The sequence below is a fragment of the Rutidosis leptorrhynchoides genome, chromosome 7 (genome assembly GCF_046630445.1).
Source record: "Rutidosis leptorrhynchoides isolate AG116_Rl617_1_P2 chromosome 7, CSIRO_AGI_Rlap_v1, whole genome shotgun sequence".
Lineage (NCBI taxonomy): Eukaryota > Viridiplantae > Streptophyta > Magnoliopsida > Asterales > Asteraceae > Rutidosis > Rutidosis leptorrhynchoides.
Genome location: NC_092339.1, coordinates 271,818,053 through 271,836,001, shown reverse-complemented (window position 1 = coordinate 271,836,001; position 17,949 = coordinate 271,818,053). Strand labels below are relative to the sequence as shown.

Below are 17,949 nucleotides of genomic sequence, written 5' to 3'. Positions count from 1 at the left end.
TACGCAACACGTCATTTGACAACACGGTACTTTATGTACGCAACACGTCATTTGACAACATGGTACCATGGGTCAAGATTAATTCTGATCAATACGAATACGATGGGGTCTTTATTTATTTTATTGAGCAACTAATTGTGGACCACTAACATCGGACTGCTAACTACGGACTAAGAAAATATTAAAAGTATTATATATATATATATATATATATATATATATATATATATATATATATATATATATAACGATTACTTAAAAAGAAAATATGTTGATATATTATATATATGGTTAGGTTCGTGATATCTATCGGAGACCAAGTCGTGATAAATACCTTCAAGGCAAAAGTGAGTATATAGTCCCACTTTTAAACTCTAAAGATTTCGGGATGAGAATACATGCATTTTATGATTTACGTTATGGACACAAGTGATTAAAAATATATATTCTACGTTGAGTTGTACCACTGGCATACTTCCCTGTAACTTGGTAACTATTATTTACATGAGGTATTGTAAACGCGAATCCTGTTGATAGATCTATCGGGCCTGACAACCCCAACCGGACTGGACGACCAGTATTCAACGGTTGCACAGTACTTCGTTTCGGTGACTACACTTGGTACGGTGTAGTAAGATTTCATAATAAATGGAATATGCGACGTTGATTAAATGTTAAGTATGGTTATCAAGTGCTCAACAACTTAGAATATTTTTATTAAAACGTTTATATATGAAATCTTGTGGTCTATATTTATAACGCTGCCGGCATTAAACCTATATCTCACCAACTTTATGTTGATGTTTTAAGCATGTTTATTCTCAGGTGATAACTAAAAGCTTCCGCTGCAACATGTTGAATTTAAGCAAGATCTTGAGTATGCATCTTTGTTTCAAAAATAAAACTGCATATCGGAGGATTTGTAATGTAAAATATGTTGGAGGTCGTATTGTTATTATCACATGTAAAGTTTGTAAGTCTAAGATTATCGCTAAACAATAATCATTATTAAGTTATTTAAACTTTGTATTTGTAATAAAAAGCTATGGTTTGTATTGTAAAAACGAATGCAGTTTTTGAAAAATGTCGCATATAGAGGTCAATACCTCGCGATGAAATCATATGTTATTGTATTCGTCCTTATGGTTAAGGTCGGGTTATGACAAAAACACATAGCATGTAACTCAGAAAATTAGGATATCATGCAAACCCTAACGAAAACTTCGATTAAGCATATCTTGAGCATACGATAACGAAATCACTCAAAATCGGAGTCTAAAATTAATAACTTTTCGATATATTTCTAATTAAATATATTACAAAGTCAGATCTCATATAAATTTAATCAGATCATCAATAAACAAATTCATTTTTCAATCAAACAACGTTAATTACGCAATCAATCAACAATTAACAACACTAGACATCAATAATTGAGCACTAGACTCTAATACACTATGTAATTGATAAAAAAACTGAATTATTAAAGTTAGGGTTACTAATTATACCTCAAACGATTAAATCGAACACACTAACGCGTAGAGATCGACGATTTAAACAATGTTCGTGTGCAAGCTTTCTTCTAATTTTTAGTTTTGGGTTTTGTGTGTGTGGGGGCTGCAGTCGACGAGCAAGGAGGGGAGGGGGAGAGCAAAAACGATCGGCCAAAAAAAATAATGAGGGTTTCCCTCAAAACTAGCCTTTTATACTTTGAGTTTAGGGCCTAAATTAATTAAACTAATGACCCACTTAATCAAACAAGTCCACTAAGGGGTGCATGGGGAAGGGTTCGGCTGTGGGGCCCTTTTATGGGTACCCTGGGCTCGTTTTGCTGATTTACTTGTACGCGCGTGGTCAGTTTCGTTGCCGTTAATCGTACCGGGTCTCCGGAACATTAACTAGTCGTTGAAACGCAATCACCGAGTTTAATTCATTAAATAAATAATAAATTAAAAAATAATTTTCTTAAAGTCAATAATTATCGTAAATAATTATTGTGTCGTTTTTCTGAGTTTCGTAAACTGAAAAGCTTTCTAGACGATAAACTTAATCGTAACATTTCTAGTTATTTCGCTAGCCGAAATAAGTTCGTAAATTAATATAACATATTAATTCAAACATTCCTCCAATAAGTATGTATTTAATTCTATTAAACACACAAATCTAAGTAATCACCGTTAAATACTTAACGGACAATTAACGATAGTAAACAGAAAAGTCGGGTTGTTACAGTGTAGTTCTCGAGAATGGAATCCGATTGGTCTTTCCCTAGCAGACCCTAAAGAACTAGTCTTCTCTCTCTATTCTGAATTTTTATTTCTTTTAGGTTTTAATAGATGAAGAATTCCTTTGATCTGACCCATGGTCTACTACTACACGCTATGATTACTAAATGTAATAATAACACCTTCCCGAGTGAACTGGTATCATTCATAAGAGGCAAAATTGACGAAGTAAGGAAAGAACTCGGGAAGAATCATCATAAGACACATTTTGGTAAAGGAAAATCAAAATTCGCAACAAAAAGAAGAGCACGACACCTTGAAAGATGTCATAAATGCGGAAAATGGTCAAACGAAGGGAAATGTTCGAACAATCAGACACATTTCAATACCGAGTTCGTTACTCTATGCAGAGAAGGACCGTTCATATGTTTAGAAGAAAAATTATTGAAAAATCGAGGTTACGCTTATGTAGCAATGGAAAACCAAATCGAACGACTCTCCTATGAGTCGGCTAAAGCAGGTCTCTGAGATTTCTAACTCACAGGTAAGTATGTACAGTTTTTATTTGTTTTTATTTATTGCTTTTAACCTTTTGATAATAAACGCTGAATCGTTCGCTATAAAGTATTAAATTGATATTCAATAAAATTAGGTATGCGAAACCGAAATTATTGATATCATACAAAAATTTAATTCATCACTGCGAAATTTACCGTTTATTCATAAGGTATAAATAACTTTAATCAATCAATTTAAAATATTTCAAAAATTCGTCAGGAGTAAAACTAGGTAATTTAGCCGAAATTACTTTACCCAAAAAGAGGGACGTATATTTTTGTAAATATTTGATTGATTAAAGTGGGATAAAAGACCAAAAAGATTTTCTATTTTATTTTTACCCTATTTTTAAAATTAATATATAACTATCTTATTTTTAAATATAAGTTTTATAAAAAGTAATGTAAATATTAATAATATTTGTATAAAATTTTATTAAATATGCATTTTAAATTTAAGTTTCGTGTGAATTTAAAAAACAAAAATTTACTTTATTTCATTAAGTTAAAAATTTGATATCTAAACATTCGTCGTGAGTTGAAAATTAGGTCGTTGAACCGAAATTGCTTTACCCGAGGGCGGGACGAGAAATTTTATTATCATTATTTTTAATTTTATTGATTTAAAGTATGCCAAAAACATTAAAAAAAACCCAAAATCTTTGCTTTTAAAACAATCGCTTTAAAATGACAAATTTTAAAATTTTGTCGAGGGACGGACTATGTAAACATACCGAAACAACCTCCTCCTAAATAAAAAGGAAAACAAAATTTTAAAAATTACTCCATTAATTGTTTTATTATTAAAGATTTTATTTATTAAAAAAAATACAGCACTCGCGGAGAGTTGTGTGGCCCTACATCCGCACTCGCGGAGGTTGAAAATCCCAGACCAGTTTAACTGGTCGAACAGACCAGTCTACATACACATATACACAATTTTCTGCGACAACACACACAAAAACGCTCTCAAATTCGCGATTTTTCACCGTTAATCATTAATTTTTTTTTTGCTAAAATCATGTTGAGAAGAATCCTACCAAGAATTTTTTCAAGGAGATCGGTAATTTCTACATCTAAACACTCTTTAATCCAGATTTTAAGTGTTCTTAAGCATATTTTAACCTAATTTGATTTTGATGAATTCTAGCTTAATTGTGCTTAAATTATTTGTATATTATGCTTGTATAACCTAGATTGATGCTATTTAACATGATTAGAAGCCTTAAACTTCAAATTTTGAGTAATCTAGGGTTTGTGTTCTTGAGCAAAATTGGGGCTTTTTGATATAAACGGGTTATGGCCGAATTTTGTTGTTAGTTCATGCTTAATTCAGTAGTGTAACATGTTTAGGTTGTTAAATGATCAAAACCTTAATCCTAAACATGATTTTTGAGTATTAAAGTAGACTTTTTGAGTCAAAAATGCATGAACTCGATTTAATTGATATGAATGGCATTTAGAACTCGTTTAATTGCTATAATGATTATTTTTGACATGTTTTAGAAGATTAATGCTTAGAAACATTGTATACATTTTCATATATGTTTATTTGTAAAAGTGTAGAATTGTTAATATTATGAAAATGCGTATAAAGTTTAATATGGATTAAACATGTCATTATGATTATTTTGATTTATGATTTTGCTAACACTAATGCATATTTGGATGCATAAAAATTGTGTTTAATGTGTTTTGCAGACTGAAAGGGGTAAATCTTCATCCGCATCCCAGACTCACAATGCTCCTCCTGAGAATGCAGACGAACAGGAGATTAAAGACCAATACAGACAAAATCTACCGCATCAATTCATTTCATATTCAAATATAGAATTGACATATTTACACCCTAATTTAAGATTTGATAGACATTGGATAGATTATCCAAAATATCAGAGGAACTTACACACCCTTCAGTCAAATAATGTTGAAGTACCCATGGTAATAGATTGGGAACCGTTAGAAACAGTGGGATTGGCCGAGCCAATCAGAGAATTACTTACACAAAGGTATGGTAATTCTACTTTTAATGATTGGGAACGTTTATTCAATATACATAGGCCTGTATATAGAGAATGGTGTGTGGAATTATTATGTAGTGTTGAAATAAATGATCGGGTAACGCGCTTAACCGATCGGAGTTTTATTAGATTTCTGTTAGGAGGTGTGATGCGCCATATGTCTCTACTAGATATGGCTCAGGCTTTGTGTATATATACGCCTGAGAAACTAGCATCTACTGATTGTCAAAGGTTGATAATTAATTGTAGGAGGGTTGATGAAAATTTTGATATGAATGGAATATAGAGTAGAATAACTAGGCATAACCGATTTCGTGGGGGATATTACTCTTATACTGATATTAATAGAGCTGAACTAATAGTGATCCATAGAGTTTTAGCAAACTCGATTACACAGCGAGGTAGGAACAAAGAGAAGGTAAATGAAAATGATTTATTTTACCTCATGTGTATTCGAGACCCACAGAGCGTTGTGAGTATACCTTATTGCGTAGGTTATTACTTATCGGCTATGGTAAGGGGTATACGGCCTAATAGTATAATAGGAGGTGGTATCTTTGTTACTTTAATTGCTGAGTATCTCGGTGTGGATAGAAGTCAGGGGGGATTAATAATTGCAGCACCAGAACCCCGTGATACAATTGGTTTGAAAGTATATCATGGTGCTAAGGTTTTAAAGAAACGACATAACGCTGCAGCACCATATGATGGCAATCATCCACAGGTAGAAAGAGATCAGGAGCAAGGTAATGCGGGAGGAGGAAATCAGATGATAGAAATGCAAATTTTTATGGCTCAACATGAGTATGAAATGGCCAGACAACGAGCATTTCAAGACTGGCAGTATCATCAAAGCCAAATCATAAGTCATTGTGCACACATAAATACAAACTACATTCCTACTCAAATGCCTATATTTCCTCCCTGGACTATACAGACCCGACCACCGTTCCCTACATATAACCCAGCTCAAGCATTCTACAGCACTCACGGCTATGAATGGAATCCCTACTGGAACCATCCTCATCAACCGTAATTTTCTTTTATTCCTATTTTTATTTATTTTGTAACTTGTAATTTTATACTTTTAATACTTCTTTTGATACTGTAATAGTTTTTATAATTTTCTAACTTTTATTATTAGATTTTAATAATTTTTGAATGTGGGGTGATATACCCAACTTCAAAAATATGTATATATATGTTTGTAGTTTATCTCATGTACAAAACAGGGTAAAACATCGCACTTTCAAAGACTGACATTAAGTTCAGCAAAAGCAACTAATTTTGACGACAAGATGCAAAATAAATGTGATATAACAACTCAGGAATGAACAAATAATGTGCACCATTTATCATTCAAACAAACAACAATATGTTTGAAAACTTCGGTAAATTTAATCATTTTTCTACGCTAATCACCCTCAATAATTTAAATTGTTACTGATTTCTTGCAAATGAGGGCATTGCAAGATCTTAAGTGTGCGAAGGGATTAAATTCTTTCGGTTTTAATTTTTTTTTACTTATACACTTGGTTTAATAGCCACCGTTAAACTTTACTAGTAACGCAGTAAATCTAGTGCTCTCTGATAATAAAGAACAGCCCTACTCTTATATACTGACTACCCACTTCTAGTAAAATTTTTAAATTTTTTTAGCTAAATGAACTCAAAATCATGTTTATACATATTTATGAACGATAAAACTAGGTGTTAACACCGAAATTATTGTTACCTCGGAAAGGACATAAATTGAGAAACAACCCAAAACGCTTGAATTCATTTAAAATGGAATAGAGGAGAATAAAAAGGCAAAGAAAGAAAAATAAAAGTCAAGTGTGGAAAAAATTTACCAAGTTATTTAAAACATATATCACATATTTTTGTACAAATAATTGAAGATACTTTTGTTTTGGACGATATTAATCAAGTTTTACCCAGTTTATTGTAATATAAATGAAATTTTAAAGGAAGTAAAGTCTTCCGAGAAAAAGACACGCGCTTCTTGATTTAGGTCAGGAAGTTGTCGTCCAGACTAGTTGTAGAGACTACGAAAAACCTTGAAAAGTTTTCTCGAAAATCAGCTGGAAATCCACGGACCTCAGCATCAAACAGGGTCGCCAAGTGGTCAGACTTATCCTAACCATGAGAGGATCTGTCTCGTACAATGGGGGGAGGGGGGCACCGTGCAAATTAGCTTATACGACTAATAAATCAGATCTCAAGAAAGGATAATCTCCTTAAAGATCAAAAATCAGCATTTAAGCCTGATAATACTCAATCCTTGAGATTGACCTTAAAGATTGAGAATTACAAACTCGTGGAATTCGATGATATCTAAACTCGAGCTTGAACGAGAAAATATTTTGATCAAATTACAAACCGATTTGTTTTCTGAAAATCTATTTTCAATGCGTTCATTACCATTGAATTTAAAATCCTAGGAATTCACCTGGAATTCATTAGGTCACCTGAACCAAATCGGGTGTCAACCGTAAAGACGGTGGTTGCATAGCATGGTCGAAGACAGGATCTTGTGCCAGACCGAAAAACTATAGGGTGATCTTTACTATTGCTCCTACAAAGGATAGTAATTGCATCCGACACGATATAGACCATAATCAAAAGCATGTCATTAGACATTGCCTTAACAGTTGCTTGTTCAACGCTTTCCTTTACAACCGGACGGTAGTTTACCGAAAGGTAATATACGGAGCAAGTATACTGGACGTGTTGCTTTCCCAATACAAGGTTAGCAAGTGGGTGACACAAAACCACAAGTTTTGAGCTAAAATTTTCAAATCTGAAACCCACAAAACCCACAAAAATATTTTGCAAACACCGGTGAAGGGTTATTCCGGAAAACTTGTCTAGGGTAAAATCTAGCTTAAATTTTCAAAAGATCAAATGTTTTCATAAAGATCCAATTTCCTTTAAAAAAATCTAAATTTTTAATCATGTGAGACTGTAAACCACATCGTTACTATCATTGTTCATACCGCCGTATTAAAATCACTGATGTACAAAGTGTGAAGAATAAAGAAGTGATTCAAGTATGTTTTTATTTCAAGTTCTATATTGCTTGAGGAAAACCAACGCTCAAGTGTGGGAATATTTGATAATGCTAAAAACGAACATATATTTTATAGCATTATCCTTCAAGAAAGACAAGCTTTTAGTTGCAATTGTTCTATTTACAAGTGATATTCGTTTAAATAATAAAAGGTGAAGACAAAAGACAGATTCGACGATTTGAAGACGCAAATGACCAAAAAGCTCAAACGTACAAGATACAATACAAGTGGTTCAATTTATTGATAAGAAACGTCTAAAAATTACAAAAATACAAGTCGCACAACGCAAAGTACAAGATATTAAATCATACGAAAAGGCGTTCGAAAATCCGGAACCGAGACATGAACCAACTATCAACGTGCGACGCAATGGACCAAAAATTACAAGTCAACTATGCACAAGAATATAATATAATATATAATTAATTATATATATTATTAATACTGTTAATGAATTGCACTTGAATGGTACACCATGTTCCCCACCATTCGGCCTCTACTTTTGTTCCAAGACCTTTTGAATTTCATGAGGCAAACTTATTGCTTTTTCGAAGATTTCATACCATCAAAAAAAACTGTCATCATATGTACTTTCATTTCTCATCTTAATCTTGAGAAAAGAACTTTCTCGATATACTTGACGAGTTTACGAATAGAATTGATATGAGCTACACCATCTTCGCCATCTAATTCCATAACAATACGAGATTGAATTTCAAACTCTTCGAACTCACAATTTATAGTACTCTTTAGTTTATTCTTACTCCTCGAGCCCACAATCAATAGTACTTAAGCAATGATTTGTACTATGTGAAGACGCTCGTTTGATTTGCTTCATGTATCAAATAGTTAGTTCAAATAAATCGATGAATCTAGTGAATAGTGAATGTGTATTGTCATCATTATCTTTTTTTTTAATAATTAGTGTAATTAGAGCCATCTATGCAACGCACAGGCTTTCAAAGTCCAGTTTAAATAAATAATAAATAAGACTAAGAATAAGAATATATAAATATAAATATATAATATAAATAAAATATAAAATGTAAAATAATATATCCATCCATCTAGTACCGCTGTCGCTGTGCCCTTTGTTAAACAAGACGTATTTGTGGCCAGATAGAAATTAGAAATAGAAATAGAAATAGGAAGGGCCCTTTTCATTTTATCAAACCCTAGAAACCGACTCACAAACGAACACGATCTCCATCACGATCACGATGTTGCGAGCCGGAAGCAAGAGATTAGCAGCGTCTCTCGCATCTCCGTTTAGGAACACAAACTCTGCATCATCATCTCTATCTATCATCTCTCTAAATACTCAGATCGATGACGTCACCTCCGAACCAAAGGATCCCCGATTTAACCCCGGTTCATCCCTCTTTTCACATCATTTGCATTTCATGTCCCGAGGTAATGTTACTTTTTCCTTAATTTCATTTTTTATTATATATGATTTGTGTATATTTTTAACCTAATTGCACGAATCTGAATATTTGCTAATTATTATATTTCAATTAATTATCAAATTTTATTGATTGAAATTGAAATATATGTGACTCAGGCATACTTGTTATTATATTATAATTATAATATAATCTTAGGATATTATTTGTTAGGACGTCTCTTATTAATGGATGAATTTTTTTAGGTTATGTGATGCTTACGTAATGCGTGATGTAATTAAGGTGATGATTAGATTTGATTTAAGCTGAGCTGGTAATGGATAATAGTAGTGTGTTGGTTTAAAATTATGTAGCAGAATTGTTGATGGAGCATCTTCAAATGTTTTGCTTCCGTTTACATATAGCAAATCAATTGGTAATCTTATATGACCGTAAAACACGCACTGTACTGGCTAAGTCGTTTACAAATCTGTCTTTTTTTTCTTAACGGTGATATCGTTATCTTGGATCACCTGTTTGGAAGAGTAAGTTTGTTTAGTTTTTTGAGGATATTTACGAGCTACATAAACGTTTGAGTATGTGTAACACTCGGTTTTAGAAGGCCTGAGGCGCTCCATTGCGCTTGGATTCTATGAGCTGAGGCAAGAGGCCATGTGTGAAGGTGAAGACACCTTATACGAGACGCACAACATTAAAGTTTACCTTTCTTTAATATATACTCGTGTGTATACATGATTTATAGGTCTCGCATCCAATAAATCACAGGATTAACATCCTCTCAAGTTATTTATGACTTGATAGGTCATGGTGTGTAGTTTGTGAGGAAGAAAATGTTGGGGGATAATTATTATAATTTTCATTTAATTTATCTTTTGTTTTTTGTCTCTCACATTTCAAGTAACATGATCCATCATGTTATTTTGTAACTTGAGAGAATCTCAATCCTAAATCACCTCACATCGCATTCTTAAGACAATTGCACTTTTTCAAAAACATTGATGCGATACAAACGTATTGTAAATGTTTACAATGGTGTTTAGCTGTTAGTGTCTTTTGATCGTATAAGAGACTTAGTGGACTGAAACAAATTTAGAAATTTTGGATCCAATAAAATGTTCATAGTGTATTAGGTTGCAGTTGTAGTGAAAAGGCTACCTTTTTTCCCGTTGTATTTTGTGACCAACTAGGCTAAGAGATGCACGATAGTTTCTTGTAGGAGAACAAGATTATAAACATATGAACCAAGTGTATTCTCCCATTGTACATCAATGATGATTAGGGAATTATGGTAACAAGGAATGCCTAGCTGTCCACTTCTATGAAGATGTAATTAATTGCATTATCCATTTACTTAAGTTGTTCTATTAAATTGAAATTTTGAAACATCATAGACGAGTTTGTTCATTTTAAGGTATAAAGAAAGTAAAGGGATTTTGTGGACACGCAATTGGCAATAGGTTATTGGTAGCGTTATTCTGAATTTTGGGAAAAGGCTTTTGCTGGTATTATTCCAACTTTTATGAGGTGGAGGGATTATGTACCTACTTAAAACAATTATTTTGGACAAAGTTGCACACGATTGGATGCTAACCAACCAAAATGATTACTTTTCAACTTTTGAATATGAATAAAAATTTTGAAGCATCTTATAACATGTAAATTTATTAAACTTAGAACCTGTTTCTATAGAGAAAATTGTGAAGCGGATTTTGTTCCGTAGATGGTTCTAAACTTTGTTAGTCACATTGTAAAGGAATAAATGATTCTTCTAACATAAAAACTACACAACTTAGGTATAATGCATTTTAAGCTAGGAGATGGTTTAACACACGTAGTGTTTGTTAATAATGCTTAAAGGTAAAACTGTAGTTGGAATGGGCTCTTGTTTGAATAATGTTTCTTATGCGACTCCGGTTCATGCTTCCGTGTTCAGAAGTAAACATAATTGTTTTCAATTGCTTTAGTTACATGTAACTGAAGGGTGGCACACTATAAGATCTGTTCTAATTTGGGTTGGGTAACACACCAAATTGGCTAAAATTGGTTTGGACTCAATCGAATAATGCTAGTTGTGTGTCAAAATGCCCGGTCAGGTTGACCCGAAACACTTTCTGTTTATATAATTATATCTATGACAGTGCATCTAGTTTTCTAGGAAATGATAAAGGAGGTTTTATCATTAAAAAAAAAAAAACTTTAGGCGACTTTTTACTTGTTGGACCCATCATTTTATAGCTATACTTTTTGTTTGACTTTTTAGAGTTTGAACATAACCAGAATTCCCTGTTTATACACAATACCAACTATATGCATGATGCACCTTCTCATTCAAATTTCTCTCAAGTTGTCAGTTCGTTATATTCTTGTTATAAAGAATGGGTTACCATTCAGGTCAATCTGCACGGTATCAATAAACGTAGCATTCATCTTGCTTGGTATCAAGAATTTTTTATTTTTTGTCAAAAAAACGAAACTTTATTAAGAAACAAGGAACCTGTTATCAAACGATGAAATAAAACCTACAAAGATCCAACAAACCCCAAGAAATGTAATTGGGTCTAGTATTGCAGTTATTATACTCTTTAATTTTATTGCTGTTTTTGCAGGGTTTGCTTCCAGCTCAATAACCCCAACCTTTGAGGACAAAATTCCCCCAACTGTAGCGGCCATCGCCAACCCTACTTCTAAGATAGTATACGATGAGCATAATCACGAGCGTTACCCACCTGGTGATCCAAGCAAACGAGCATTCGCATATTTCGTCTTGACAGGTGGCAGGTTCGTTTACGCTTCCTTAATTCGTCTCCTGGTCCTCAAATTCGTCCTCAGTATGTCTGCCAGTAAAGACGTCCTCGCACTCGCATCTCTTGAAGTTGACCTTTCCAGCATCGAACCCGGAACCACTGTAACCGTTAAGTGGCGTGGAAAGCCCGTTTTCATCAGGCGCCGAACAGACGATGACGTGAAACTGGCCAACAGTGTTGATATTTCAACTCTTCGGGACCCACAAGAGGATGCGGCTAGGGTTAAGAACCCTGAATGGCTTGTTGTGGTTGGTGTCTGCACTCATCTTGGTTGCATCCCGTTACCAAACGCTGGTGATTTTGGTGGATGGTTTTGCCCGTGTCATGGGTCCCATTATGACATATCTGGTAGGATCCGTAAGGGTCCCGCACCGTATAATCTGGAGGTGCCGACTTACAGCTTTTTAGAGGACAACAAGTTGCTTGTAGGATGAGGGTCGTTTGAAAATTCGTGAAACGTTTTGCGACGTTTAGGATGTTTCTAAATAGCCGCATACACATTTGGGCATGTTAAGTTATTTATATGTTTTTGTGACGTTGGAGATTTCATCTCTTGTTTCTGATATTGGCGATAATAAGATTCATTGCTTCACTTGAAATGTTGATGATATTAAGTTATTGACATGATTTGTAAGAATGTAAGATCCATCATGTTGAATAAGTGTTTGATGAGCTTATGTGATATTCAATAGTAAAGAATGTTGGCTATTGAATAAATGTTTTTGCTTCATAATCAGCATTGTGAGATCTTGTGTGATATCTGTATTCTTAGATTGAATAATTGAGCCCTAAATAGAAAGTTCAAGCTAAATCATTTTTCATGTTAAATGTTAAAAACCACTAGCTACAACTTTATGTTTTAATAATCCGATACAATTTCAAATGAACACCCAAACTCAAGAATTTTGCTAGTTCGATTCTGCTCCTTTTTTGCAGCGCGAGTCTTTCTTATCTTATGATATTTTGATAAAGTGAGTGTCCTTTCTAAAAGTTTCAACTTTTCAATCTGTATTTTCTTAGTGCGAAAAGCACTGAGCAAACTACCTTGATGAAATATGAAAGCGGCCGATAAGAAAGTCATTTTTCGATACTTATTTAAGGTGAATTCTCTTCCAGATGTTTCTTCCTGTAAGTATGAAAGAGTGTAAAGCTTTCTACCTTTTACCGTTTTTACCTTTATGAGTATGAGTAATGCATTAATCTTTTATCAATATATGTAAGATTACAAAAGAATGTAGATGCATAATAACTAGTAAATATACCGAGAATTCATGTATATTATCTCTCGAAGATGCCTTTCACGTTAACCATGCCTTTCTCGCTCAACTGCAACTCCTATTTCATTTGCTCAACCTGCTGATACAGCCATACAGTTGCAGCTTGCCCTCTGCTCGGTACCATCACAGCTTCAAACCTGTTGCAAAGTTACAATTTTCAAACAGTTATTTACTATTGTTTATTAGAGTGATCCCAGAGTGTTTCCAATGGTGACATCACTTCCTTTCCAGAACTAGCTGCTTCATCAGCGCCACATCAGCGCTTCTTTCACAGGATTAAACCCATGACTAAACACTACTGATAATGCTAAAAACGAACACATATTTCATAGCATTATCCTTCAAGAAAGACAAGCTTTTAGTTGCAATTGTTCTATTTTCAAGTAATATTCGTTTAAATAATAAAAGGTGAAGACAAAAGACAGATTCGACAATTTGAAGACGCAAACGACCAAAAAGCTAAAAAGTACAAATACAATCCAAGTGGTTCAATTTATTGATGAGAAACGTCTAAAGATTACAAAAGTACAAGTCGCAAAACGCAAAGTACAAGATATTAAATCGTATGAAAGGACGTTCGAAAATCCGGAACCGAGACATGAACCAACTATCAACGCGCGACTCAACGGACCTAAAATTACAAGTCAACTATGCACAAGAATATAATATAATATATATATAATTATATTAAATTATATATATTATATTATATATTAAATAAATCGAGCAGCCCACGTTTTAAATCAATGATTGAGTCTGGACAGCCTGTCCATGCAATCGCATGGCAGATACAAAGGAAGCCCATGCGATCGCATGAGCCCTAAAGTCTGGCCACATCTATAAATAGCAATCGAATTTGGACGAGAGGAACACACCTTATTCACTGATCTCTCTCACTCTCTCAATATATATTTATATTTATATTTTAATTATAATTATAATATTAAGTTAATAATAATAAGGTTATAGTAGAGAATGTTTTAAGCTTGTAAGTCGAAACTCTGTCCGTGTAACACTACGCGATTAATACTCATTGTAAGTTATGTTCAACATTTTAAATTAATGTCTCGTAGCTAAGTTATTATTATGTTTAATTAAGCCGAAGTAATCGTGATGTTGGACTAAATATTAAAGACAGGGTTATTGGGCTTTGGACCATAATTGGGGTTTGGACAAAAGACCGACACTTGTGGAAATTGGACTATGGGCTATTAATGGGCATTATATTTGTTTAACTGAATGATAGTTCGTTAATTTAATATAGAGATTTACAATTTGATGTATTTATAAATAACCACATACACTCGATCGGATACGATGGGCGGGATATTTATAAGTACTAATAATCGTTCATTTGACCGGACACGGGGATGGATTAATAGTCAATGGACTCATTAAAACAGGGGTGAATTACATACTAGGAAAATTGGTGTAATTGTTAATAAAAGTATTAAAACCTTGTTACAGTTTAAGTCCGCAATTAGTTGGAATATTTGACTTCGGGTATAAGGGTAATTTGACGAGGACACTCGCATTTTATATTTATGACCGATGGAATATTATGGACAAAAACCAGATGGACATATCGAATAATCCAGGACAAAGGACAATTAACCCATGGTAATAAATTAAAATCAACACGTCAAACATCATGATTACGGAAGTTTAAATAAGCATAATTCCCTTATTTTATATCTCATCGCACTTTTATTTATCGTCATTTTATTTATCGTACTTTTATGTTATTGCACTTTTAATTATCGTACTTTTATTTTATCTCATTTTTATTTATCGTCATTTACTTTACGCTTTAAATTAAGTTATTATTTTGCATTAGGACTTAAAATCGACAAACCGGTCATTAAACGGTAAAACCCCCCCTTTTATAATAATAATACTAATTTTATATATATATATATATATATATAGTTAAACTCAGCTAGATCCCTGTGAAACGAACCGGACTTACTAAAAACTACACTACTCTACGATTAGGTACACTGCATATAAGTGTTATAGCAAGGTTTAGGTATATTCATTCAATAAATAAATAAATAAATAAATAACTTGTGTAAAATTGTAGCGTATTTAATAGTATTTCGTAGTAAAATATAATCTATTTCGTACTACACCTCGCACACATCAAGTATTTTTAGCGCCGCTGCCGGGGACCCGAAAGCGAACACTATATATATATATATATATATATATATATATATATATATATATATATATATATATATATATATATATATATATATATATATATATAGTTTCTAAGCTATTTTTGTAAAAATATATTTATATAAGTTTTAAATATTAAAAACAAAAATATAAAAAAAAGTATATATATATCTATTTAAGTGTTTAAATAAAAAGAAAATATATTTTTTTATATAAAGTATAAAAGTATTTTTTTAGTTCTTAAAAATATAAGTTTATTTTAATAAATATTACTTATATTTAATTTTGTAAACATTAAAAAAAAAAAAAAACACGTTGAACCTATCGATTTTGAACCTGCATGTGAACTGAACCTGAACCCCATGCGACCGCATGAGATTGACCCTTTAACCCTATGCGACCGCATGGACTAGACTGACACGCCTGAAACCTTGGACGTACGGATTAGGGTTAGGGTTAATAATAATTATTTTTAATTAATTAGTTAATTAGGGTTTTAATTTAATATATTTAGTTTAGTTTAGTTATAATTTGTTATAATTAGTTTTATTAATTATAAAATTAATCCTTTTATAAAATAATAATATAAAAATAATATTTTTAAAAAAATAAGTAATTTTATCATATATTTTTTCTCTTTTTATAAATTGTATATTTTAATCTTTTAATTCGTAATTTGTAATTTATCGTTCGTAACTAGTTTTAAACTTAGTTTTTGCAGTAGTCTTTATATTTCTAGATTTTTAGGCTTTGCCGTAAAATCCCTTAAGTACTTTTTCTTTAGATTAAGATTTAGGCTCTTTAGAATTTTACGACGTCGCTTATCGCTTTAGTTTTAAATAAATTTTAGTGCCTTTTAAGTTATTGCCATTTTGGATATAGAATTCCTTTAAGCTTTAATACCTTTAGACGCAAGTTTTAATTTTTAGTTTTTAGACTTTTAAGTTTCGATGCTTTACTTTCTTATTTTTATTTTTCGACTGTTTGTTTTTCGACGTTTGTTTTTCGACGCTTATTTCTCGACGCGCTCTTTTTTTTCTTTTTCATTTCTACGCTCTAGTTTTTAGGACATAGAATTTTCAAAGTTTTCTTTAAATTTCAATGAAAAATTATTTTAAGCGGTTAAATTAATAGACATCCAAAATTTTCTGGTTCGTAGTAATAGTTGAATTTGTTAGTGGCGAGTTGTGGGCTTCCGATTTAAAGGGTCCTGGCTACCTACTGCATCTATCGGCTATTCGAAACGTGGGCAAAATCAGAAAAGTCTATTAATTTGATAACTTTAATAATTTTTATCTTTATAACTAATAGGATATTCAGTGAATGCACCGAGCAAAACGTTCACCACCTTTCATACGTTCACCACCTGTAACTCGATCAAGACATCTATCCAATATTGTCGCCATTGATTTTTCTTTAGAATCATCATCTAGTCGACCAAGTACTCCAATTCAAATTTCTGATAATCCATTTTTTGAACCCGAACTCACAATTGAGAACCCGGAGGATATTCAAGGACAATTCAGAGATCCTGAACCACTAATCATTCCTCCGGAACAACCAATCACTCAACCAGAGATTGTCGAGAAATAACCGTTAAATCAGAATCCTCTAGTGATTCAGATTCAACAAATTCAATCATGGAAAATCAGAAACCTCTCAGTATGGAAGATCGAATGAGAGCCACACGCACTGGCCAAGGTCATGCCATTACTCAACCAGACATTAATGCGCCAGATTATGAAATCAAAGGACAAATCCTACACATGGTAACTAATCAATGCCAATTTAGTGGTACGCCAAAAGAAGATCCAAATGAACATCTTCGAACCTTTAATAGGATCTGTACTCTATTCAAAATCAGAGAAGTTGAGGATGAACAGATCTATCTCATGTTATTTCCCTGGACTTTAAAGGGAGAAGCCAAAGATTGGTTAGAATCGTTACCTGAAGGAGCGATTGATACATGGGATGTTTTAGTTGAGAAATTTCTTAAAAGATTCTTTCCAGCATCTAAAGCCGTGAGACTTCAAGGAGAAATTGTTACGTTCACACAAAAGCCAAATGAAACTCTATATGAAGCATGTACAAGATTCGGGAAGTTGTTGAGAGGATGTCCTCAACATGGTTTAGACACTTATCAAATAGTGCAAATATTCTACCAAGGATGCGATGTTGCTATACGAAAAGACATCGACACAGCAGCTGGTGGTTCCATTATGAAGAAAACCGCAACTGAAGCTCACAAAATTATTGATATAACAGCCTCCCACTCACATGAGTGGCACCAGGAAAAAGATATTCTTCGTTCATCTAAAGCGGCTAGAGCCGATTCTAGCCATGACTTCAATTCCATTTCTGCAAAGTTTGATGCTTTCGAGAGACGAATGGAAAAGATGAC

The 17,949-nt window shown here is 32.9% G+C and overlaps 1 protein-coding gene and 1 non-coding gene across 2 annotated transcripts; one reads left to right on the top strand and one right to left on the bottom strand.

Moving 5' to 3' along the window:
* The first annotated feature begins 9,007 nt into the window (after positions 1-9,007).
* LOC139857121 (cytochrome b-c1 complex subunit Rieske-4, mitochondrial-like) lies at positions 9,008-12,679 on the top strand. Its single transcript, XM_071845846.1, has 2 exons — positions 9,008-9,290; positions 11,890-12,679. The coding sequence occupies exons 1-2, from the start codon at positions 9,098-9,100 to the stop codon at positions 12,519-12,521; spliced, it is 825 nt and encodes a 274-aa protein (XP_071701947.1). The 5' UTR covers positions 9,008-9,097; the 3' UTR covers positions 12,522-12,679.
* Positions 12,680-17,572: 4,893 nt separating this feature from the next.
* LOC139860920 (small nucleolar RNA R71) lies at positions 17,573-17,679 on the bottom strand. Its single transcript, XR_011763546.1, has one exon. It is a non-coding gene; the product is annotated as a small nucleolar RNA R71 (small nucleolar RNA).
* Positions 17,680-17,949: the final 270 nt, after the last annotated feature.

Excerpts from the sequence above, each read along its gene's own strand:
- LOC139857121 (XM_071845846.1), top strand. The coding sequence starts at position 9,098 with ATGTTGCGAGCCGGAAGCAAGAGATTAGCAGCGTCTCTCGCATCTCCG. Across the intron at positions 9,291-11,889 it reads TTTGCATTTCATGTCCCGAG|GGTTTGCTTCCAGCTCAATA; the intron begins GTAATGTTACTT and ends CTGTTTTTGCAG.